The following is a 27,141-nucleotide window of genomic DNA, read 5'->3' as shown; positions in this document are numbered from 1 at the left end:
GAGACCTACTGCAGACACGGTGAAAGGATCAAGGGGATGCAGAGGTGCTGACAGGGCAGGCAACCCTGTGACACACATGGGAAATCTTGGGAGGAGCCAGCCCATGGGCAACCAACTCTTGTTTGGGGCATCAGACTTGGGTGGATGCCAGGCCGTGGAAAGCTAAAGACATGGGACAGGAGCTAGATTAAGAGTCAACCCAGAGGTTTCCATTTTGGAGACTTTCTCCTGACTTACATAGGTTTATAACCTGTTCCTCTAAGTTTTGGTGCATCAGCAGGATATTCAAGGCACAATTTTTTTTTTTTGCTATCAAACAGGTTCCTTTTAAACCAAGGAGTTTATGTAATCTGAGGTGTTGCAAATGAGTCCTGGAGACATTCTGTCCCTCCTAATGACACGAGAAGTGCTTTTCAGAGATCCAGGAAGTGGGGGGGATGAGGCTCCCAACAAGGAGAGTGTTACAGCACAGAAGTGACAATGAGAGCTGAAATAAGAGTCAAGGTTGAAAGAAAAGGCAAAGGGACAAAGTGTGAAAGCAAGGTCACCAAGGAGAAACTCATCACCGACGGGGAGGAGTGAGGATGGTTGTGAATACTGGGCCACATCTTAGACAAGGTCAGCCACAGACATGTGGAAGTGCGAGGAAGGCACAGGTGGAGACAGCAGCCACTGGCGCCCATCCTTGGGGGTCTGTTAACGATGTGGAAGCACCAGCTGTGTAACATCCACAGCTCAGCCACTCTCCAGCTGCGAGGCTGTAGGCAAGTCACTTCAGCTCTCTGGGCCTCAGTTTCTCTCTGGGGGCAATGAGAAGGCCGACCAGGAGGCCCCTAAGGCAACTTCTGGCTCTAATATCCTGCGTCCAGGCGGGCCAGCCACGGGACGGGACACTACCCCAGGACAGCCATGGTCACAGAGGCAAGGCCCTGGAGGCCAGTGGAAAGGGGCCAAGGAAAAGTCTCTCCCCAGCCCAAAGACTCCAGGGCGAGGGTCAGCAGCCATCTCAGTCACATGGTCACTCACCGCAGGGGCCTCAGGGAGAACAAGACTCAGAATAAAAGCCCCAACTACTGAGGAGCAGCCCCCTGGGAACGCAAGATGCCTGAGCTCAGCAGCAGCAGTTCCGACTCGGAAAATACACAGCACGTCAGAGAAAAAATACAAAAACTCCCTTGACCCAGCAATTCCACTCCTCTGTGTACACCCTAGAGAAACCCACACATATACACAAGGAAACACACCAAGAATGGGCATGTTAGCATTGTTTACAGTTCCAAAATATTGGACATGACCTAAATGTGGACCAATCTGAGCATCAATAAATCATCGCAATACATTCATACGATGGCTACTATCCAGCAGTGAAAACGGACAGACCAGGGCCATGCTAGCAGCTCAGATGAATCTCATCTTGTTAAGTCCTCTCATCCTTTCAACAAGCACTCATAAGACTGCAATGAGGTGCCATTCTGGGTATCTGGACACCCAACTGAACACAATGGATGAAGCCCCTGTCTAGTGGGGGAACAGAGAAAAGAAACCACCATCAAGTAACACAAGTTGTATGATAGACTACATCGTGCCCTACAGAGCAGCAAGAAGCAAGGAAGAGCGGAATGGGGAGGAGGTGTTATTTTATGCGTGGGCAGGAAAAGCCAAATTGTGTACCACGAGGCTTCTCATCTTAAGCTAAGCCGTGGGCACATATACGAGTTCATTTCTATTACTCCTTATGCCTTTATCTAAGTCTGACATATTTCAAAATAATTTTAATTACAACTATGACTGACAAAGCAAGTAATTAATAGATGAGAATATAGTCAGTCTTCTACCTGTAACTTAAATATATGGCATCCTCAAGATCCTGAGTCCTCTGTCCTCTGCCCCGCTCCACCCCATCCTAGCGCTCACCCACAGTGGGGGCAGCCATGCCCTGGCAGACGCACCTTTGAGCCCCTATGCCATTGGTGGACACAGGCACAGACATTGTAGGACACAGTTCCTGTCTCCCACCCCCACACAACCCAACCTCCCAGCCAGGTGGGCTGGTGTCTCTCAAGGAGCAGAGGCTCTCAAGGTCAAGAGCGATGCTCCTGGAATCCAGCCAATGCTCATGGTGCCTGTTGCCAGAGAGTTCTGCAAGAAACCTTGCCAGAGGCCCGACTTCCAATGTTGGACACGGGTCTTCCACTCCAAATTACACAGGCTTTTCTGGCTTCAGACTGCCTCAGAGTTTTTACATCTTTTAAATACATGTGATACAAAATATCCCCCCCGCCCCAAACCTATATCTCTTTGGTTGCTCGTATTGAAAAGGAAAATCAGAAAGCAAGATGTACGTATTCAGTGAAGGTTCTCTCCCCCTAGAAATAAAACGTGGCTGATATAGACCACTCTCAAACCTGAATCAGGAATATACTGGAAAAAGACATGGCCACTGCCTGACTGTATAATACTAGCAGTGAGCTAAATAACACAGAAAATCACATGTCAAATTCTATCAGTCTGATAAGCAATTTGAATTTAAACCCATCTGTCCTTGAATGCTGCCACATTTCCTGAAGAACCACAGGAACTTGCTATCAATAGGATATTCAGAGCTAAGCACTCTGGCATTTAGCTATATCTAGAGAAACAGTATCCAAAGCCAGCCTGAGTATCACCAACAGCTACATCTATTTATAAAACTCCAAGTGAGAAATCTGCCTGCAGACGTCCTCTTTATAGCAAATGATGGCGATGTTTGCTTGGGGTCAGAATCCCCCCCAGAGAGCACAAGGAGCTACTATGTGTGCGACATTCTGTCCAGCTGACACCAATCCATCAGCAGGGCAGTGAGTGTGTGAGAAGCGAGGTGAAGGGGGACTCGGCACATTGCACTGGCACGGAAGCAGGTGTGGAAATAGGTGAGGTAATGGGCACAAGTCCAGCTTTCAAAAAGGGCAGAAGCTGTGCAATGAAGTCAACCTTTTCAGAACCCAAAACCTTCATGGCACAATCTGACGAAACAGCCATGTTCTTCTGTTAATACCATAAGAAGTCTAGTTAACAAAGAAAGCGAATGGCATTCAGCTGTGCTCGTGGTACTGGCTTTGCGTAAATACTGAGCAAATGAGATCAGCCAGCATCCCGGGGACCTCAAGGGTGAACCTCCTATACTACCTGATCCTCAAAGGGAAAACTAGAGAGACAGGAGACACCAGCTCAGATACTCAGGCTAGGGTGCTTGTAACCCCAAGGGAGAAGGAGCCAGGATATTCTGCAATTTCCTTTGGATTTCTCAGCACTGTGCCCTCTGCACCAGAAAAAAGGAAGTGAGCAACAGAAAGGCAGACTCTACTCCTGAGAAACCCAGGGCTCTGATCAGGAACGCAGAGCACTCTCTTCCCAGAAAACCATTCCAAATGCCCAGAATGGGGCTAATTATTTCAGGTTCCCATTTGTAGTATGGCAGCCTGAACAGGACAAGCCAAGAAGGCCGAGATTCCATCTAACGGTCCACATGTGCATGGACATGGCCTTGGCTCTGATCATGTGCCTCTCTTATGGATCTTCCCGTCTGCATTTCTAGCTTTTGACTGTAAGACTTCCCTGCCTTATCCTTGTTGCATGGATTTGTTCTCCCCTGACATCCTCTGGGCAATAGTCGCTGGCTAATTCCTTTATTGAAGGGCCTAGCAAGCACCAGGCACTGTATGAGGTGCTGGCCTGCTCAGAGCAGGACATGGGGGATCCAGGTACAAATAAGAAAGAGTGTCACGTCCTTAAGGAGGATCCCACCTAGTCAGGGGGAAGGACAAGAGGACAAAGGGTTATGGATATCTTCTGTGAAGTGGGAAGATCACACCCCAGAGGATTTTAGGAAGGGCTCCCCAGAAGGTGTTACAAGAAGAGTGTCACAGGAAAGACGTCACAAAGGGTAAAGAGAAACCCTGCATGCAGTAAGCCGAGGAGGAGGAGGCAGAAGGGTCAGCACGCAAAGAGGTCAAGTGCACAGATTTAGACAATTCCATGTAGCTCAGCATTATGTACACCCAACACAGAGCGAGAGTGAAGGCTGTTTTACCCCCTTGGTGGCATAAATATTTATCTTCTCACTTCCACTGCCATATGCCAGGTAAATGAACGTGCCCTGCAGCCAAACGTGCCCTGGCTACATGCTGCGGCCAAACGGTGCTCATGATGATAACCTTCAGGAGATACCACTGCACACAGGCGAGAGAAGACCAGAAGCTAACAGAGACGCTGGGCTCAGGGAGCTCCTGCATGCCCACCACCCTTGCTGTCAGCCACATGTGGAGAAATAGCCGCAAGCCATTTCCCCCTGCAGTGTCCCGCAACCAACAAGCCTAGAAAGACAAGGAGTAAAGAGAGAAGCACTGGTCATTTTATTCAAGGAGTCCATTAGGTTCCAAGACAGGTTGCATTGCTGCCATCTCTCAAGATTTGGCAGATGAGAGAACGCTCACAACGTACTTGCAGTACCTTGTGAATAAATCCCTTTTTATGAGAAATTATACTTATTTCTCAGTGCGTGACTAGTCAGAAAATCTAATTTAGACCAGATGATTCAGATGATGATACGCCTCTCCCCTGTGGGTTAGAGTGCAACAGCAACCACCTTGCTCACATGTTGACTAGACACATCTCCCCAGGGGAGCAGTCAGAAGGGTCTTAGGCTGAATAATGTGCCTAGGAGCCCTCCACGAGGTACTGGAAGAATAGTCAGTCAGTCACTGTTCCCTTCCCCAGTGCCACGGCGTCCAGATGCCGCATCCACAGAATATCTGCTTGTCCAAGCTGGTGGGGAACTGACCGTGCTTAAGGGGTCTGGAAGGTTACCACTATCTCAACTCTAACTTACCAAAGGGTCAGCCATTCTTGATTCCAAGCACCTTTCACATTAGGACTTCAACTGATAGAGAAGGGACTTTGTAATCCATGTGGAATTCAAAAACAAAACCATAAAATTACATATTTCCTTTATTTTCAAGCCTGACAATGCCTAGAAACCTTTGTGCTGTTTTGCCTACATGAGAATGAATAGTTGATTCGAGTACCACATTTCATGTTTTATGAAATTCCCATGAAATATGATACATTAAGCTGATTCTCTAAAAAAAGAAAAGCTGAATTATGAAAAGCAAACATCTTGAACGACTGAGCAAAGAATAACTGAAAAACAGTTTCCTGTGTCTTTGGAATGGATGATGGAGGATTGAACTACTTAAAATTTATCAACCACCTTTGGAAACATAATGCTGATGCAAGCAAAGTTGAGAGAAAAAACAGGATTTCAGGATTTTCATCCAAAACCTAACTTAATACAATGTTTTTCTGTATATCCATCCTTACTCAATGGCTCCTATCCTAAGGCCACTGCCAAGTTCCTTGTGGTGAGGGGCCTCGGCTGGAGCCCTTCCCCTCCCACTGCAGTTCTCTGCATAGGGCATGTGCTGGATGCATGCACACGCGAAGGAGTAAATGGTGGGAATGCAGAGAAAGATGAGCAAAAATCATCTCTAAAGAGAAGCGAGACGGCCCCAGTTATCCCTCTCTAATTAATGAGCAAGATCACCTCAAGATGATCCAAGTGACTACTTACCAACTGCTCTTCTTTTCCTACAACTCAGCCCAAGCTTTATAAGAGCATCATGTTCTCTCATGACATTGGCAACCTGGAAACACTGAATTTTCTTCTGAATCACCTTCTCCTTTAGTTACTCATTTGTTTGCAGCAGGGAAGTCTTTAACTGCACGGGCATGGACATCAACAACAATTGAGAGACCCAGAGGAGCAAACACTACCCGAGTGAGTGGTGTCAGCAGACCGTGTGAGGGGAGCACACAGGAGGCAGCAGGGGCATCAAAGAGAATTCAGTTTGAATGGATGGCAGGCACGTGGTTGCCTAAAAAGCCCAGGAAGAAAATAAAAAGTCTCTGACCTCATGAAACCTTCCCCTAACCCCTTCCCAAAGTTCTCAGCCTCCTGTGAGGTCACACAGTATTTTGTACCGATTTGAGCAAGTCCAGATGACTTTGTGTTGCGATTCTTTGCATGTAACTGTATTTGTTTTCTATTGCTGTATAACCAATTGCCACAAACTTAGCAGCTTAAAACAAATTTATTATCTCACATTTTCCATGGAGCAGGAGTCCAGGCACAACTTAGCTGGGTCCTCTGCTCAGAGTCTCACAAGGCTGCAATCAAGGTGTCAGCCGAGGCTGTGGTCCCATCTGAGGCTTCGGGTCCCCTTCCAAGCTTATGTGGTTGTTGGCAGCATTTGTTTCCTTGCAGCTGTAGACCTCATAGCAACTTGCCTCTTCAAGGTCAGCAACAGCGAGTCTCTGACTTCTGGACCCTCTTTTAAGGGGTTCACCTGTTGAGGCCCACCCTACCCAGGATAATCTCCCTTTTAACTGACTCAAACTCAACTGATTTGGAACCTTAATTACATCTGCAAAATCATTTCACCTTTGCCATATAATATAACCTAATCACAGTTCTGTGATATTCACACACCCACCATATTCACAGGTCTTGTCCACACTCAAGGGGAGAGGATTATACAGGGTGTACACGAGGAAGAAGGAATCTTTCAGGCCATTTTAGAATCCTGCCTACCACAGTATGCATGTCACTTGCCCTACTCAATTTAAGCTCTTTCTCCTTAGCAACCTTATTCTTGGACTAAACAGCACAACTTGCAATTATTTACCTTGTATTATTCTTTGCTACCCTACACTAGACCCCAAAGTGACTGACTCATATAAGGCAGTCAAGTCACACGAATGAATGAATGAACCAGTCAACCTATCTTTATTTATTGAGGCCTCCAACCACAGAAAAATTGGGGCCACAAACTGACAAAAAGCAATGAAATCTAGAACTTGGGAGAGGTCGATCTTTATGCAACCCTCCAATTAAGTCCTGGGGGAGCTGGAAAAGACAGGAAGAGATTCTGGAAAGTGTAATGGGTAGCAAGATGCACACAGGGAGAGAAACAATTTGGATCAGCGTGGAAGTGGGAGCAGACACCAGGGAAGTCAGGAAGGCAGCAAAGGGAGGCAGCTCTCCCCCGTGGGGACTCTCCTCATGGCTACCAACCTTCTTCTACAGCTCTGCCTTGTTTGACCAATGAGTCCGACCCCATTGCGCTTCTGTGAGCCCTCCTGGCTCCCAGTCCTCAAGCTCTAGAGAAGCAGCAAACCCACCATCGTCTCCTGTGTTCCTCACCTCACCAAGTGCACATGAATTCCTAGATATAAACCAATACTCACCCTGCTAACCCTTTGAAATTCTGCAGATCAATATGAACTCTAGCACCTTAGTGACTAAGGGCAGTTCACCTTCCTTTTCAATGACTTGGCTGGGCCCTATGCCATGTAATCAGATGGCCTTCTTTGAAGCTGAAAAAGGACAATATATGTTTGGTGATAGCCTGGGGATCCTAAAGCAGCTAAGTGCAGAGCACGCAGAAAAGGGAGAGTCAAACAGCTCTGCTGCTTTTTATATTTACTCAGAATCACAGAATCTTAGAGCTGGAAGGGATGTAAGAGGTCATCCAGTAGCACCAATCCCAGCCCTAAGAGGTCATCTGGTCTCTGTTGGAGCATTCCCGATGCAAAGTAGTATGTTCTGTGGTTGGAAAACTCATTGCCACACACCTGTCTGAAACCAACTCAACAAACATTCTGAAAATGGCTAATATTTCCCAGAATAAGAAAATACCATATATAGTATTCCTTCTCTCACTCCCCACCTCTCAGGCTGTTGACAGACAACACTAATCAGTTGTGGCACTCTTTCCTGCTGATGCTGGATGTGGCTTCAGAATCATCAACAGAATGCTCCAGAAAGTCACCACTGATCAGTTTATGTTGGCAAGAGAAATAAACTAATTTTCCAAGTCTGTTCTTGGAGCTTGTCTTCAGGCAAAAACCACTTTCCTATAACTCCTACTCATTGCTCCTAATCTGCCTTTAAAAGCAACAATTTTGTCCCTTCCTCCAAAAACAAACCCTTACTTATCTAACTCCATCTAAACTTATCCCCCACTTAAACCCTTGCAGGCTCAAGATCAGCCTGATGGACAGGGTTACCTGGGAGGGAAAAGGAATAGAGCTCCAATTCTGGGATGATTAGGGTGCCCTGGTAAGGTTTCAGGGATCCTTGAGCCAAGAAGGCACTGGGGGCAGAGATGAGTGTGTGCATCGGGGGGCCACAGAGTACTATTCGCCTGCAGGAACTGGTTCCAGAAATGAGTCAGGCCAACCCTGCGTAGGAGTGGCTTTGGGGGAGTCCAGTTTTAAGGAGCTGGGGAAAGGAGAGGTAGGGAAAAGGAAGCAAAGGACAACGTGGTTGAGATCATGAGGATACTGAAAACCAAATCAAATGAACACCCTCCCAAGCAGGCTTCATCATTTACCATATTACTGCTGTCTCCCCATTTCACATCCTCTGATCATGCATGCCCAGTTCTTGGTACAAAGTATGCACTTACCCACGATCAGTCATAAAACACTGAATAAGACCAAAACAGAGCTCTGCGGCATGGCTCCAGGCACTCCCCTCCCATTCATTCATTAATTTAATCTTTTGCGTTAAATATCTGTTGAATATCCATGAGGCACCAGGGAGCATGCTAGAGCTGGGGCCAGAAAGGCCACAACGACACTAATCATGCCACGACAGAATTAATAGGATATCTGTTTCAGAGGCAGGTAAATAACTTTTTGAGATACAAAAGAAGTTATACAGTATTGTCCACATTTGCGTGTATTTTATCCACAGAAATTATGACATTTAAAATCAAGATATATACTATCTCAATCTACTGAACCAGCAAAATTATCAAAAACAAAATTCCATAATTTGGCAGTTTTTCTAAACAACAAAGACAAATCAACTTGTGAAACAGTGCTTCAGAAACCAGAAGATCTGGTGAGCTAAAGCTTCAGATTAGCAAATGCAGTCTCTCTCAAATTCTTAGAACAAATCAGCAACTTCCTCAGGAGTCGTGAGTTCCCTTCCCCGCAGACATTCTATCACTCCTCTATTCTATCCTTCAGCCAGTTTTCATTGAGCTCCTAAAATGTGCCTGGCATCAAGGATGCAAACTGACATGCATGCAGCCGAGTATGGTGCAGGGAATTAGCCTAGGGTCTCTGGCCCATAGTGTACACTCAAGAAGTATTTATCATCAGTGAGATAAGGGTCAAGACCAGTGCATGCACAGAGGGCCAAAATACCAAGGGGAAATGGAAGATCTCCTGCAGGATATTGTATTTGAGCTTCATCCTGAGGATGAGCAGGAAGCAAGCAATAAAGTGTGAACCAGGTGAAGAAGGGCCTTGCAGGCAGATGCTGGGGTCAGGGAGAGGCCTGAAGTGAACTGGACAAATACAACAAGGACAAGACTGGACAGATATACTAGGGCAGGACCAAAGTTATCACCATCCCATGGAAGGGCCAGGACTCCATCCTGAGGATGAAAGGAGCCAGTGATAAATTCACACCAAGGACTGAGGAGAACACATCAGCACTACAGAAGGTCTACCCAGGAAACAGGGTGTGAAATGAACCAAGAGGAGGCAGGAATGAAAGCAGAGGGACTATTAGGAGCTGGTCAGAGCAGATTAAGAAGAAGCAAATGATGGTCTCAGAACTCAGAAACTGGAACTGGGAACAAAAAGAGATGCAAGAATTTGAAAGGGAGTGAGGAGTAGAGAAGCCCAAATTTGCTAGTTGATGACTAGAGAGAGTGAGAGAGAGGGCTCTAGGAGGCCTCCAGGAAGCTGACTTGAACTTGATGGATGGCTATGCTCTTCACCAAGATGGTGAACGGAGCCGAGCAGGCGCTGACTGCAGTGTGAAGATGAATTACGGTTTGGACATGGGGCATTAGGAATACCAAGGACACAGCTGACTCCACAGGTCTAGGGTAATGCAGAATGACCTAGGCTGGGGACTTTATGTACATCAATGGCAGGGCAAGTCATGGTGTCAGGAAAAAGAGCAGCATCCTGCTGGGGGGGCTGGCCCAACCTACCAAGAGCCCTCAAAACTCCATAAAGCAGAAATCTTGAACACAGCAACTGAAATTTCCCCAGCAAGTGCCAGATAAGAAAATAATTTTAATCCATGTTTGGGGCTAGGTTAAAAATTTGCTTAAGACATTACGTTTTATTATAAGCCTGGATTTGTAAGTAGAAGCCCTATAAAAGAAGACCACATGTTAGATAAAGTTATAGCCAAGGAAACAACAATTGCGATTCAAGGTACACCCAGTCAGTAGTTCCTCTGGAAAAGTCTACTGAGCAAGGAGAGAAGGACAAAGTGAGAAGGCACATCTTCGGAATGAATAAAGTGGAAAAATTCCTGATGAACAGCAATGCAATTTGGTCATGGAAAATTCCACACACATGAATGCCCAAATAACTCTGTTTTTCTTTCTTCCTTCTCATCTTAGATAAAAAGAAGAAGATGGAGACTTCTAATGGAGATAAAAATTCTGGAGAAATCTCTGGCCAAGACTGTGACAAGAATGGCTCTTTAAGTTGAAGCACTCAGAGGCACGAGTGCACAAAACTGCAAGTTTTTTGGGGGGGCGAGGGGGGGAGATGGTCTGCAAACTGGCCTGAATTTCTAGAAGCCTGTGGCTTTATACAGAATGCAAGGTGAATTTTAAAGAAGCATCGAATCAGTCTAGGAACGAGTTAAGATTAAATTATGATAATAATGTTAAGTTAAACCATTCCACTTTGCCATTTCTACAGGTAAAAATGGTCACCTGTCAGCAATTTCATATGATTTGCCTAATGATGCTCCAGGCTGGAGACAATGCTTGTCAGGTAGACCTAGCTGTGTATCGCTTTATAAGGGCTGCTCTACATGAAGTGTTTCTGTTACTATTTAATGTTTGCTGTATTCAGTAGTATTAATAGTTGATTTTTCCTTTAGGAAAATTAAAACTTGAAAGAAAAGATTTATTAATCATAAAGGAAAGTGACCAAGAGACAGGCTTTCTCTAATGACAGGGGAAAAAATACTTTGGAAAGGAGTGAGAGGGAAAATGAAAACCATGTTTAAAGCTGGAAGCACCCTCTTAGAGTTAGAAAACTGAAGGCAAATGTCTGACTTGCTGCCAAAGGTGAAGAGGGGTTTAGGGTCGTGCACGTCACCGCCTCACCTGCGGTCTCTCCCAGCACTTCCTCTCTCACCTGAGAACCCAGAGGAAAAACAAAGGGCACTGTGTCCCATCAAAGGTCAGGACCCAGCCTCCCCTTGCCTCCTTTGGCAGGAGCCCCCTCACCCACCCGATCTGCTGCATCCCTGTGCGCAGCACCACAGACCGAGGGTGTGTCAGGACACAGACCACAAGCAATGATGATTCAATAATTTCGCTCTTCCAGAAAAAACAGCATCACAACAAGGAGCCTCAGAACCACCTTCCTAGCAATCTACCCAGACGATCAATGAGAAATACAAGTAGAGAAAAGATTCCACGAGCCCCAAGGCTAGGGGTAACCAACCATACACCACTAAACTTGAGAGGTCTATCTAGACACACCAGAGACTGCAGCAGGTCCCAGGGTAACATCACGCACAGCATCCAACTCCCTCTCCTAGGAAATGCATTGTTGCAGAAAGTCATGGAGAAGAGTTGGGCAAGTCCACAGTACCCCATGGTCTGGGCAGGCCATGGGAGGATGTGAACTGTCCCAATGTGAGCCCATTTTTTGCCCCTGTGCCCGAATGGGCTGGAAGGGGAAGGACACAAGTGCAGCTCTCAGCTATTCTCTGACCCAGTTTTTTAAGAGGGGTGCAGCCCTGATACAGGGCGGGGATGGAGAGGGTGGCAAGATGGGGCCACAGATGGGACACTCAGAGCACTCAGGGGTACCATTTCTGTCACCACACACCAACAGGAGCAGCAAGAGTGACTTGGCCTCCCTCCCCAAGCAGGGCGGGCTGTGGCTTTCCTGCCTCTGACAAACTCCTCCGCAGGTCTGTGGCTGGTTCAACCTGGAGGCTACATCCCCAACAGCATGCCAAGTGGGTAAGCAGAAAGGTCAGGCGGAGGTCAGGCACAGCCAGGGCACAGAAAACATGAGACACCAAAAGCAGAGGTTGCGACAACTACAGGGGTAAAGAAAAAACAAAGGAACAAACAAAATGCGGAAACCATGTCTCCAGCTATGAGTGGCCCAGAGCTCCAGCCATCCCCAGCCCACATATCACCACTGGTGAATGCCCCGAAGAGACAGACCACGTCTCCAGCAGGAATGCTGCTAGTCCAAGTACAAAAGGAAGGGTTTCAAACATGGAAACACAGAGGAAGAGGATGCTAACTCTCCCTCACTGTCTTCTCCAAGTGCTTCCCACATCTGAGAAACCCAGGCCTCAATGCACACAGCATTCCCTGATTGAAGCCAAACACACCCAAGGAGGGTAAGAAAGATGCTTCTCAGGAGATGACAGCCTCAAACGAAATTTACAAAATTTAGAGGAAAAGGACCCAAGAGAATCTTCTCCATCAAACGGTAAATATCAGGCCCAATTTAAAAATGAAGAAACAAGAAAAAATGAATACAAAAACATCATGGGGGAACATGCATAAAATTCTGTAACAAAAGAGGAGGAAAAGACATTGCACACAAGAATTAGATGGAGAACACATTCTTGAAAAGGATTTGTCCCAGGACACAAAGGGCATGTAGGCAATAGTTTTGAATTTTCAAATTAAGATGTCAATTCTTCCCAAGTTAATTGACAAATTTAACACAATGACAACCATAATTACAAACCACTTTCTAAAAATGATGGTAAAGTTCATCGTTAGGAATAAGTGTGCCCTAATCACCAGGAATGACAAAGATTACAAAGGATGATCACCTCAGGCCTGGGATAAATGAGCAGAAATGGAGAACACGGGTGGGAACATAAATTCACACTTTCTTTCTGGAGGGCAGTTATTCAGTCCAAAACGAGACGAAAATGTACATAGCTTCTAACCCAACAACTTTATCCCCAGCACTTTCACCCTAGGTAACACCTGAATAACTCCCAGAGAGTTTTACGCAAGGATGGTGTATCAGTCTGCTTGTGCTGTGGTAACAAATATCACAGACTAAGGGGCATAAGCAACAGATATTTATTTCTCACCGTTCTGGAGGCTGTGAGTCTGAGACCAAAGTCGGCAGGGTTGGTTTCCTCGGAGGCCTCTCACCTTGGCTTGTAGGTGGCTGTCTTCTCCCTGGGTCTGACACCGTCTCCCCCTTTACGGGTCTGTGTCTTAATCTCCTCTTCTCATAAGCCCACCAGTCATACTGGATCAGGGTCCAATGAACTAATTTTAACTTAATTACCTCTTTAAAGGCCCTATGTTCAAATACAGTCATATTCTGAGATATCGGGGGTTGGGACTTCAATACATAAATTTTGGAAGTGCACAATTCAGCCCATAGCAGGTGCTTACTGCATTGATATCATTGCTTATTATTGATAATAAATGTCATAGCTACAATTCAGTCCTTTATTTAGACCTTTCTATGAGCCTTTTAATCCTCACAACACCCCCATAAAATAGGTATTATCTCCCTTCTACAGGTGAGGAAGCTGCAGTTTAAAGAAGTTAGATAATTGTGCCAAGGTCAAAGAGATGTCACACAGCCAGCTTCTAAGATCCATGCTTTCAAACCATTCCCTTCCAGGAGACACAGCTGGCAACATATCTAAGGACATTTCATTTTTATAAAAGGCATGTGCAAAGCAAGCATGCGTATGTGTGTATAGAAAATGGTCTTGGTCTTTGTTTAGTGGGATTATGGGTGATGTTTTATGTTTCTCCTCTTCATGCTGATTGCTTTTTAGACAACTGTGTGCTCACAAATTACACAATAAGAACAAACAATAAAAGCTACTTCCGGTTTAAGAAAAATATTTACATCACTCAGTTTTTACACAGTTTTCCTTTAGGCATGTCCATCCCAGGCCACCTTTATTCCCCTGGCCTTGACACTCCGACACTCTCATCTCTGGGACCCACCTGGACTGCTCCTTTGACAAGCGGACGATACGGACTTCTGCAGTAGATTCTGAGGCACACGATTTAGGATTGAGATGAAAGGCTCACTGTTATCACCATATAAGTTCAACTAGAGTAGCAAGTTTCCAACAGCAATCTTCTTGCCAACACACTCAACCTCAGTCGGTGGCCCTGCCTACTCCCAGCCTCTGTTTCCCAAACTTGGCTATTCAGACTATAAGACACCATTGTCTGTGTGGTGACAGGATTTCTATCCTTAGATAATCATGTAAGGGCTTGTGTTTGGGAGGAAGCAGAAGGCAGTGCTGAGCTTTACAAATTTTGAGAAATGCCAGGTGTTGGGGGATAAAAAAATTACTCATGTTGGAATTGAGAACGAAGTTTGCAAAGTAGCAATGACACTGCAACTTATGTAAGCTATAATAAAGCCAGGCTCTTCTACTTCGGATAACTGTAACTCTCATTTTACAGATTGTGATGTCATTAGTTAGAGGTCTCAAACTTACATGCCTATGGGGCACAGAGGCAACAAAATAAGTGGAACAGCCCAGGGGTGATACAAAAGGGAGGGTTGGGGACTGTGGTAAACAGAGCCCACGTGCCCCATGTAAAGGGAGCAGCTTCTTCCAATTCTAGCTAATTCTGGCCATGCAGCAATGAGGGCCCTGTGCTGGCTCAAGCATTCAGTTTTTCAAGAGAAGCCAGAATCCATATTTTTATGTCAAATCTCCCAATTTGTAAATGTTCATAATTATTCTAAAATTTTTTAACATACTAGATTAGGCAAACAAAATACCTGAAGATTCACTGTGGCCTCATGGGCTGCCAATTTGTGCTGGCCAACATGATTTCCTACTGGGAATAGCCCCCTGTCACATCGACTCAGCAAGAAGAGAGAGATCAGGTGAGGAAGGACTCCATCCTAGACACTGACCTTTACCCCCTGGGGCTGGCGATAGACACCACCGGGACACTTGTGCAGTTGTGTCATCCACACCAAAGCCTGGCCATGCAGCTGCCATGACTGATCCCTGACCGAGGACAGAAAGCTCCCAACAAGATGCAAGAGAGAGAAAGTTCCTTCCAAGTCAGTCAGGTGGGCCCCAGGACCACTGTAAGTGGGCAGAGGAGAGTCAGGCCAGGCCTGACAGTGGAAAACACGGCAGCAAAGGACCTGACCTCCATTCAGGAAGGAAGCAGCTCCCCGCTTCTGCTCCTACCTCCTCACCTTGGGTCCAGGTTGACCCCCCATACCTTCCTCCATCTATAGTCTGAACCCAACCTCTGCTCTCCTCGTTTTTTCTGAAATGCCAAAACACAAATTTTTTTAAGTTTTTCTGGGATGGAGGATATTGGTTTAATCACCATTTGATCATTTTTTGCTACCACCTTCTCTCTAACATCCTAAATTCTCTTTCTGTGCTGTCTACACTATTTCTGTTCCTGGTGATGTAGATGCTGACAAAAATCATCTGACCAGAAGTCCTGATCCTCATTAAGAGAGCCCCTAAGATGCATGACATTATTCCTATAGTGGAATATAGTTAAGTAATATTTGGCAAGGCACTGAAATTCTCTTGTTCTGGTTTGTCCAAAGAAGCCTGAAATCTGGATTTTTTAATGCCAAATCTCCCAATTTGTAAAGGTTGACAACCATTAAAACATTTTTTAAAACATCACAGGGACAAACAAATTATCTGCAGTTTTCTCTTGAAATGAAAAGGTTGAGTTAAAAGAGTTCTAAGATCTTATCCAGCTCTGATAATGACTAATGTGTTTTATGATTAATGGGTAGTTTGCTTTAGGTGAAATGATCAAATCAAATTTCTCCATGTAAAACTAGCCCTTCAGAGGTAGTTTCCCTTGAGGTACAGCCAGAAAAGGCAGCTGGGCTTACTGACTGTACTTATCACTTTCTCTTTTCTCCCCCAAAGCATACCACTTACATGCAATTTCTAAACATGTAAGCCATATGTGATACAACAGATAAAACGGGCCACATGCACCGCCTCCCAGAGAGCTTCTCCAGGGCAGGGCTGTATCTTGGACTCATCATCACACCTCCCAGGCCTGACGTGGCCCAGAGTGTAGGCTCAGTATGTGTGTAGAAAGCTTAAGTTCCCAGGAATATACCACACTGGGTCCCACTTCAATAACAATAATTGTGAGGTACAAAATTCCACAGTAGATTTATATTAAATACTGGCTATCAAGAAAAACTTTAGATCATTAGCTAGAACCATCCAAGAATAATAAGTCAGATAAATATTATTTCTACATGTTGTGCATTTAAGACCTCTTCCCAGCAGCCGGCTCACATTTTTGGAGCACGTTTGACTACACCGTAACTCAAAACCTAGCTTTACCTCTCAGCAGATACAGCCTCGACTGAAAGCAACAGATTCCCGGACCGTAGAGAAAGAGCTGACAGAGGGCTGAGTACAAAAGTAAAGATAAATTAAACAAGTCCTAAAAGCAGATGTGGAAAGGACTGGGTTCTCCGAATGCTGGTGTTTCCCTTGGATCTGGGGCCTCACACATGGTCCCACAGAGTGGAGTTCCTGAGGTCACTGCACGAAGGGCACGCTCTTCCACAGCACTTCGACATTGACCCACCTTACAGTTTGTAATCTAGTGTTTTCAACACTGTCTTGACCCAGTTTTGAGACCCCGGCTACAGGTCAGTCAGTTCTCTTCTCCAGCAGCTCACCAAGTCACACCTCCAACCACCTGCCATGACAGGCTCTCACACTCCAGGCCTCTACATCCACCCCCCCGTCACCCTAGTGCCAGGTACCAGAGAGCCAGGGACAGACCCTACGACTTAGGGCCCACTGAAATTATTCAAACTAGCCCATCCTAAGCCTGCTCACCCAGTGGAAATCACAGCAAAGGTGGCTGCCCTCTCCCTCTGCCTCATGACCAACCCCCGTGCTCCCCAAGTCAGCCTGGGGGGCATGCTGTGTTCTCCCCAGGGAACGGTGAGTTACAAAACTGTAAACCTCTTCCAGTTTCTCTCTCTTGATCTGCCTCTGGCTTCATCATACCTCACCTAAGGTAATGTGGTTAAAACAGAGTTGGACAAACAAAGAGGCAATTCAAAGGTTGTCCTTGATTGCAAATATCTGGTGGCTGCCGGCAGCTGTTCATAACCTAAAAAAGCCTCTAGGAGAAGAAGTCTTCAAAGTCAGGAAGGGGCGACTCCACATGTGGGCTAGGAAAAACAATAGCTTCCTTGTATAAAAACACGAAAGTCACACCCCTAAGAAATCTGTCATTTACATCCCTCAGAGGTACTTTCCTGGCACGGGCCTCGGTCAGATACACCAAAATATGCTGACGTTTGCACACAGTGCCCGGGGTTACCCCAAGTCCTCTGAGACTTAGCTGAAGTGGGGCAGGCATGCAAAGGCACTCCGGTGCGTGGAAAGCAGGACGTCTTGTAGTAACCTGAATAGGAGCGAGCACTTGCTTGTTTTCCAGGTAACACATGGGGAGCCTTCTGGCCTCCAATAAATGGACACCCCTGGAAAAGCAAAATCTAACGGCAAGGTCCTAGGAGTGGCAATGGAAACGTGAGCCTCCTCACACTTTAGGAAGAGCTGTCTAGAGTGAGCGTCTTACCTCAGTGGCATTTTCTGCACAGCCAGAGAAGTAGCAGGTGCTGGACGGGGATCACCCCTGGTTGTGCTTGGGCATTCTGATTCCTAAACATTTGGTGATTGCCTTTGGCCCCCTTTCTGATGAAGATCAGAACACTGCAAATTAATAAACCACTGCAAGCTTAACAAAAAGCATTCACTGAGGTAGAGAGCTTAGCTGACGTATTCTACGTCAATACCATCTTTCATTGCCAGAAAGTACGATTCACACAATTCACCATTTAGGGCCTTGTGCAGACATTGAGCTCACTTACTGCCTCCTGTTCGACAATACCCTCAGCAGCGGGGACACCTACACCACCTCCCACCACCACCACCACTATACTGCTCACTAGCAGGCCTTCTCAGTTGGGCTGAGTGTTTCCCTCTTAACTCCCTCTATGTGGCAGGCACTGGTAACCCACAGGCCAAAGCCACACCTTTCTCTCTTGCTGCCTCCCTTCAAAGTCCAGCAAGCCAAATACTCTACCTGCCTCCCTTGCAGCCACAGGTGGTCACATGACCCTTTTCTAACCCATGGAAAGTCTTCAGGAGGTTGCTGACAAGAATTTTGCTTTATTCATAAGAGAGGACTGACCACAGCTGGCACAGCCATCCCCTCATCCCCATCCTTGAATGTAGATGAATAATAAAGACAAACATGAAGATGGTTATAATATTAGCTCCATAGAGGGGTGTGGGTGTGTGGGTGGGTGTGGGTGTGTGTGTGTGTGTGTACAAGCACGTGTGCACATGTAAGCACCCAGTGGAGAAGACTTTGTTTTGTAAAGTTAAAATGATGTATACTTTAAAAATAACAAAAAAATATAGTCAGTTTGGATCCCCTATTCAGAATTAGGCAATTTTAGGTATATTTCCTTCCATGTGGTTCAATTTACTGAGCATCCATAGTATAAGGGACCTGGAAAATAAACTAGAGGAAGTTCTCCACCCTTATCTCCGTGCATCCCCTACTCCAGGTGTTGGACCAGTGTGCATGGAATACGACGATGAGCATCAAGGCTTGCACCATCTCTTCAGACACAGAAAGAGAGCTGTGTTAGGATGCAACACAGCAGGACAAAGTTTACGGTTAATTTATCTACACATACCTCAGAAGTTTCCATGTAAATGTCTTAATTATATTGAGGATAAAAATCACAAAATTCATCCACAGAGCATCTCTACTAACAATCTGTAGTGAGTATCTACCACACGCCCAGGAAAAGATTGAAGGTGGACAACAGAAGGTGACTCCTCAGCCACACAGATACCACGGAGCAGAAGAAGAAGAGGCTGAAGAACTCTCTCACACACGCATTTGGCAGTTATCAAAATGAAAGGAAATGATTAACACTGACTTGAAAATACGCCCTTGAAATTTTTTCTACGTGAGCCCTAAGTTTTCTCTTTTCCTTTTGCCTTCTGTTACAGTGGCTCTCCAGGAGTGGGGAGAAGGGGGAAGGACTCAGAGTTTGATGTGCTGGGTAACAACACAGAACATAAGGAATCTTCTCAGGGCAAAACACAACGGGAACTGTGGAAGACTGTTTCATTTGCCTGTCTCAATCAACTCCAACCACTGACATTTGATATTAACTCACACATTTCATGTATTCTTCCTTCAAGAGGAAAAAAAAAAAAAGAGGTATTTTTTTCCCTTATATGAACACAGAATGTAGAGTTGTGGGGTTACAGGCATAGATGCAGAAGGGGGAACAGAACCATGATCAGCTCCATGTGCCCCAGTGCCTGGGCACAGCCCCTGCTTGACCACACAGAGGAGGAAGCGATGCTCGACTTCGTTGAGTCTCAAATTTTTCAACTGTAAAATGAAGTAGATATTGAACTATATATTAAATTTCTCCTTTTCTAGGTCAAAACTATTGATAGCAGCAATTTCATATGGTTCAACCCAATAATTCCTGCCCTGCCTATGCATTTTTTTTACAGGATCAAATAAAATTAATAATATGAAGGTGCACAAAAATACTATAACTATGAAAAGAGCATTAACTTTATGAACTGGAACAGTAATCAGTGTTTCAAACTCCACACGTGGGTCACTTTATAAAAAATGAAATAATCGAGCTAGCTTTCAGAATCATTCCTTAAAATGCAAATTCTAGGCCCACCCAGACCTACTGAGACAGAAAGAGTAGGACCTGCTGAGGAATGTGCACTTCTGACAAGTGACCCAGTAATAACTCAAGTCGGAGAAAAAAAAATTTCCTAGGAAATAAAGCGGCCTCTTTTGTACTGGGTGGCTTTCTGCTGAAATGCAGGCTTTACCCAAGCCCACTTAGTGTGTCCCTTTCCTCACCAAATAAAACAGATTATAAAGAACCTAGTGTGTCGTACGTTCTTTTTTCTCAATAACCAGGAAGAGACTTCAGGTAAAAGTCAATATGGTTAGCTCGGTCACTAATCAGTTACTGGGAACTGATAAAACCCGATGAAGGTTCGTTTGCTCCAGGGTGTCTTCAGCACCTGATTCCATAATCCAAGTCTTCTAAAAAGCTCTCAGTGTTGACGTTCCTGGAGGTGACCCCAGACCTCCCTTGCAGCAGGGGCCGGCTGCCCGCGCCGTCACAACTTACCCCTCAGAATGTAGTTCTGATAGTTCTGATCTGCCTCAGCTCCCACCTTGATCAAACACGTCAGACCTTCAGCCACTACAAATTCATGCACCAAATCCTTGTCATCCTGGCGGGAAAGGGGGAAAAAAAAAAGACTTCAAACACTGTCCCAGTCCATCCTCCATCCAGGCTGTGCTGTTAAAACTATGCACAAGCCTTTGAAGCCAGACCGACCTCTAAAGATTGTTCTGCTCCATTCAAATGAAGCATCTTAACTGTTGCCAGAGGAATTTTACAACCAGTCTTCACATTGATGTTTGCCAAAGACCAATTATTGCCTTCTGGGCAATCTAATAAAGATAAAGCAAATGAATCCCCTGACCGTCAGGAATATTTATAGTGTTCTGTTTTTCATTCTTCAAAAATCACCCGGCTCCACTCCCCCACAGGTCCCTAGGGACTGGCCACATGAAGCTTGCTGGGTTTTAACAACAGGAAACATTCGATTGCAACACAGACCATGAAGTGCAGGATTCAAAGCAACTCACGTGTTCCAAAAGATAGCTCTTAAGGACAGTCTTGTATCTGAGAAAGTAAGGAAGCAGTTTCTCCACCAACCAAGTTGTGCTGCCTTCAGGACAAGCAAGGAGGCAGAGCGCAGCATCAGTCGTGCCTCTGCAGCAGCCATACCACCCGTCAAAAGAGGCCCCTCGGCCAGCCTGCAGACCCCACCACAGAAGGCAGGACATGAAAGGACTCTCAGGGCTCATCTAATCCAGGGCTTCTCAAAGACAGGTCTCCAAAAGCACGGGCAGCATGAGCATCATCTGGGAATTTGTTAAAAGCGCAAACTATCTGGCCCCACATCTGACTTATCAGAGAGGAAACCACTGTGAGGCCCAGCAATCTGGGCTTAACAAGCCCTCCGGGTGATTCCGAGGTGTTCAGATGGTTCTCACTCCTGACTTCTTCACATTAGGATCATCTGGGGAGCTTTAAAAAGGAATAAGAAGCAGAACCCTATCCAGATGGACTTAATCAGAATTTCTAAGGTGGGGCCCAGGCTCTGCTGTTAAATTCCCCAGCAAATCCTAAAGGGCAGCCAATTCTAGGACTACTGATCGAATCCTACCTTCTCTTTACAGATGAATACTCAAGAGTGGCAAAACTTTCACCAAGATCACTGATGTCCAGCCAGCCCCCAAGCCCAGTCATTTTCCTGCAATATCAAGTTCTATGAGAGGGATTTTTCCACTACTGTTTTAGGAGATTTTCTCAGTTGGACAGTGACTTGTCTCAAATACAACTCGGATAAGGCTGGAACATTCACCTTCAATTCTAACAACAGAGTAAAAATTCAAAACCTCAGTGATGTAAATAGTAGAAAGCTTAATGGAATAATGAAAGGTTATTATTATAGAAATGGTCAGCAACCGTGGTTTATCTCCAAAAAAGAAAAAAATAATTTAGATGAACTGGCATAATTCTCCTGTCCCTATATGAAATCAGCCCTTCATTTTGATTTTATGGCATTTTCCAATTATATGGATGGAGGACTTGAGCGAAATGTGGGCAAGCCAGGCAGAGGCTCCCTTTGAACCAAGAAAGCACGTTCAACGTTCAGAGGGCATGGGGGGAGGGAGTGAGCAACGCTTGCCCCGAAGGTAATGAGAGACAGCTGTGTTAACTCAGACTTTAAGATAATCATGGCTTTGGAAGCAAGAGAAAATGGGACAATATCTTGAGTTTTTGGAAAATTACTTTACACTCGTATGTATAAAGGAAATAAAAAATAATTCTCCCTCCATCCATATCCTTTTCCACCAACATATGTGAAAAGCGAACATTTAGATGAGCTCATGTCTAGTCAGAGAGTTTTTCCAAGCATGTAACAAATGTTTATTACTTTAACTAAAACTAGGTTTTACACATGACTTCATGGTGAAAAAGTGAGAACAAGCTCTCAAGAAACCACTCAAGCTAATCGCTAATATTAATATAGCAGAGAGGGAACCGTCTGGCAAAGGCATTTGGAAAACACACTGGACGGGGAGACAGTGTTTATAAAAATAATTCAGAACCCTAACTAAAATGTATGCACATAGGTAGATAAGGCACTGACGAAAGAGAAATTTATGGATAATAAATGTGGAGACTACCTTCTGAATTGGCAATTTACTAGATTTTGAACACATACCCTATAATATATAGGCATTAATAAATGGTTTTTAAAACAATGGTTTCTGACTAGAATGAAATCAAATATTAACACTAACAAAGGATTATCCTGCATTTCAGAATTTTCTATAATAGCCATACTTTAATAATCTGTGATCATTTTTTATGCCTATTAGTCAAGGAATATTCAACTCAGTTCAACCAATCAATGGCTCTGGTTTTTTTTCTTTTACACCCTTACAGGTCTAGTTCCAGAAAGAACCTCCACATCTAGAAAACATAAGACATGATGGAGACGCAGACCTGTGGGTGTGGGAGAAGGTGATCAGCCTGTGTAATCCATTCAATACCCAATGCATCCCTGCCTTGTGGCTTAGAGCTGTTTTGTGCACATGTGTGTGGTCTTCCAAACAGATTACAAACTTCTGGTAGCAAGCACCTTCTTCCTTGCCTACATAACGCCAACAAAGGATGCTCAAAACTATTTGTTTGATGAATAAATGGTAGTAGCAGCATCCCTGAGAATTGAGAGAGCCAACACCACAGAACAAGCTTGGTGAGGGGATGCGCAACAAGACCCTAAACATGTTTGTTTTATTTTTACTTTTTTCACCATGGAAAACATTAAACATATACAAAAGAAGACAAAATAAGTTAGTGAGCCCCAGATACCAATCAATTCACACCAATCCTGTTTCATCTATCATCCCACTGTCTGCTGCCATACTAATTTGAAGCAAATCCCAGACATCACAGCATTTAATCCAGAAACATTCCCCCAAATATAAGAACTTTTTAAAAAATTATGCACTCATAATAAAAAATTTGTACTTTCTTTTTATCAAACATCCAGTCAGTGATGAAAATTCCAACTGTCTCATAAATACTGTTTTTCACACTCTGTATTAGGATCCAAATAAGATCTACATGTGGCAATTAGTTGATATAAATTTTAAATGTCTTTTAATTCATCTTTTTTTTTCCTCGAAATTTATGTGTTAAAGAAACTAGGTCATTTATCCTGTAGAATAGCTCACAGTCTGGATTTTCTTGATTACACCCCTGTGGTGTAGTTTAATGGGTGCCTCTCTCCTAACTCATTGATAAATTGGTTACTGCGTATAGAGGCATGATCAGATCCAGGGTTGATTTTGTTGGCTTGACCACATCATCAATGGTAGTGTGTATTTCCATGAGGAGGCACATAACATCTGGTTGTATCTCATTTCCATCATGTCAGCAGGTCCTGATGCTCAACACTTAAAACCATTAATTCATTTAGGGACGAAAATTTGTGATATTCTAATTCTATTACCACTTCTTACTTATTAGCTAGAATATTTTTATAAGCAAAATATTCCTTCAACTACTGTTTGATTATCCTAAAGTTCATATAGGAAAAGTTAAGATAAATGGGAGATTCTAAAACTTTACCCATTTTCAAAATAATGAGCTGGTTCACTAGCATCTCCCAACAGTGACCAATTCATTGTTGTTTTTTCATATCTTTATGAACTCATCAATGCAAATTTACTTGATGTATTTCAATTCATTGTAATTATCATCCTTATTGATGCTATCGATCTTTATTGTCCCATCTTTAGCCAGCCAGTGGAAGATTCTTGAACATACTCATGAGTTCTTTTGGCAATAATCCTAGTAGTATGTGACAGCTTCCTTGCTAGCTGTATGATAAGATGTTTCGAGTTTATTTTATCCATTTCCTACTCCAGACTTGGAATCAGCTATTTCTCCAAGGAGTGCTGGTTCCTTTTGGTATTTTAAGACCATAGTCTCAGTGCTGATGGGTTGATCATCGCTTCTAGTCCTTTTCAGAAAACTTAGTACTGCAAATATGCTTATTTACTTTTTGTTGTTGTTAAGACAATAAACACCATGGGTTCCTTCTGATAATTCCAATTAAATTCAGGAATACAGAGTTTTTAACTTAACCTCTTCTACTTTTCTATCTTCTCTCCCACATATGAAGAGTCTTAATCCTTAAGAGCTCTATTAGAACAACACACACACACACGTCTCAGAATGGCAATATTGACACTACCACCAGCAATGTGATTATCTCAAACAGCTGATTTTTTGTGTATGCATGGTTCTTTTTGTTCTTAGATTATATCCTAGTCAAGGTGCACAAATTACAGTGTTTTAAAGTGGCTTGGAATAGCTCTTCTCTGCATGGTTTTACCACTAACTGGATACTCAGTGAGGTAAACAGATATTGAAAGAAGTCAAAGCTGAACAACAGAAACAGCAGGCAGACTGAGGGACCAAATGAGTTAGGGTGAGGAGTGGCATTGACATGGCTCTCTGGTGGCACGGTAAGAACGCAGCCTGACTGCAGTCAGGGACCTGAGTTCAAGAGGAGGACATAATGGAGGGTGAAGAAGTTTTGTTTCATTTGGCTAAGGAACAGAGAGACACAGATGGATAAATGGGAAGTGGGACTTTGGGACAAGTAATTAGTCAACAAAGCATTTACTAAATTAGGGACAGGGAAGACTGAAGACAGACATTTGCTGGAAGACTATTCAATCCCCCCAGTCCATTCATCTATTGTGTAAGTGGCACCAGACACTGTGCTAGGCCCCTAAGACCCAGTGATGAAATCCAGAGAGCTGACAGACGACTAGAAGCAGACAAGTGCCATGTGGTATCTCATGTTCTACACTAGAGGTAAGCACAGGGAACTTTAGAAGTATTTGGAGGGATCCTGACTGTGGTGAGGAGTTATTTAGGGAGAGAATCTGTAGCAGGAGGAGATACCAGGAGGAAAACTAAGAGACGTGGAGACTGGATGTGGGATGGCAATGCACTCTGGGATAGACAGAATAGGTCCAGAGACAAAAGTGCAGAAGAGAAAGGGCACAGCTCGCTCCTGGAATGCAATCATGGGTGGAACTTAGGATGCAGCCAAGGCCACAGAGGTAGGCAACAGAGGCCAGATCCACAAGGGCCTCAATGTTATATGGAGAAATTCAGATGTAACCCAGAAGGCTACATGGAACCAACAAGAGAATGACTTCCTCCAACCCCTCTGGCAAGACGCTAAAGAATGGATTGAGTTGGGAAGGACCAAAAGCAGGCAGCACCTATGGACAACTGCTGCAATTTTCCGAGAAGAAACGTCCTGAACCAAGGCAGACCCCAAACCCCTAGGCATTTCTGAGATGTGTGACATGAGGGAGCAATGATGAGATAAGTTTACACTTGTAGCTGTCAGAAGAAGAGAAATGAGAACTCATTTCCAGAAATGTTGACATTGAGAAGGGACTCTATGCTGGAAAAAAGATGAAGGCATGTTGAACATGTTTAAGGAAGAATGGGAGGAGGACAGGCAGTTGGGATGGATTTTTGGCCTGCCCTTTTGTCTGTTCCCTCTCAGACAGGAAGACATCCATGAAGGGGATTGCCACTCTGGCTAGAACCTTCACTGACAAAGAAAATCCTTTAAGGATGTGGGTAAGACAGGAACTGAAGAGAAGTGGAATATACTCTGGAGTTCAAAATCATAACAGAAAGAACGAGGAACGCACACAGGCACAAGCTCAGTGCAAATGCCCATTCTCCATGAAGCCATCTCCTGATCCTGCCCAGGCACAGAGGCCTCGTTCTCCAACCCTGGCTCTTACTCTCTCTCCTCTGCAGTCTCATGTGGGTGACAGTCTCGGGTTTGTCTGCACACCTGTCCTAGCCTGCTTCACTAGGCTTGTGACTTCCTCAGGACAGGGACAGAGGGGAGGCTTACAAGAGAAGGATAACATAGAACCTGAAAGAAGGACTTGCACATATGCACAAGGGAACATGTCTCTAGTAGCATGGTTTATAACAGCAAAACTCTGGAAATACACCAAACTGTCTGCCAACAAAAGAATTAACAATGCAATTTGTGCTTTATTCATATAATGGAATATTCACTTGGAGCTACATCACTCATGCCTACGTCTACCCAGCTCTCAAGAAGTAAGCTGAAGTATGATATATGCAACATAGTAACATACACATAAAGTTAATATGAAGGAATATCACATATCGCTGTTGAATATTCATCATCAGTACAGAAATATGCATGTGCATGAAAAACACCAAATTCGACAATCAGGAGAGAGGGGACCTGGCCCTGGGGTAAGAAGAGGATGGTTGGTATTGGGGAGCGAAAACAAGACTCTAATTACACCCTTCATAGGTTTTTGTTTTTAAAAACCTGAAGTAAATATGGAAAAATTATGATTTGATCAACTGGTCTTTACTATGTTTGAAATATTTGATATGTTGAAAGTATTCTGAACTGATAATTTGACCTAATTTACATTGTAATCTAAAGAGACTTTTCTTTCTGTAACCAGGAAAAGGTATAAACTTGTCTGTATCTAATTCCACAAGCAATGCAAAAGACAGGACTTGAGCATTTGTTTCCTTTTTTACCTGAAAGATCTGCTTCAGGGAGAAAAGGGCCCTTCTTAAATCTCGTCCACTGGAGTTGTACAGTTTTTCTGAAATAAAGAAACAACATACAAAATTAATTAAACTGACTCAACAGATGGTAAAAACACAGAGAGGATATGAACAATTACAGAATTTCCACTGGAAAGGTGAGTGAACAGAATTCATTTCATTTCGGACACAGACTTCGCCTCCAATAATACAAAGAACAGTCTGGTCTGTTAGAGGTAG

General features: G+C 44.3%; 1 protein-coding gene across 40 annotated transcripts in view; it reads right to left on the bottom strand.

Annotated features, from left to right (window-relative positions):
- The window catches only part of FHOD3 (formin homology 2 domain containing 3), a 455,074-nt gene that overhangs the window by 224,696 nt on the left and 203,237 nt on the right, over nt 1-27,141 (bottom strand). For all 40 annotated transcript variants that reach the window (XM_070220968.1, XM_070220943.1, XM_070220944.1 and 37 more), the window contains exons 4-5: nt 26,893-26,960; nt 20,296-20,401 (exon numbers count right to left, since the gene is read on the bottom strand). In XM_070220968.1, coding sequence (XP_070077069.1) covers nt 20,296-20,401; nt 26,893-26,960 — 174 coding nt within the window. The remainder of the gene's footprint in view (nt 1-20,295; nt 20,402-26,892; nt 26,961-27,141) is intronic.

Source organism: Equus caballus, chromosome 8 (genome assembly GCF_041296265.1).
Source record: "Equus caballus isolate H_3958 breed thoroughbred chromosome 8, TB-T2T, whole genome shotgun sequence".
In the NCBI taxonomy this organism is placed as follows: Eukaryota; Metazoa; Chordata; class Mammalia; order Perissodactyla; family Equidae; genus Equus; species Equus caballus.
This window is presented reverse-complemented; position numbering and strand designations above follow the sequence as displayed.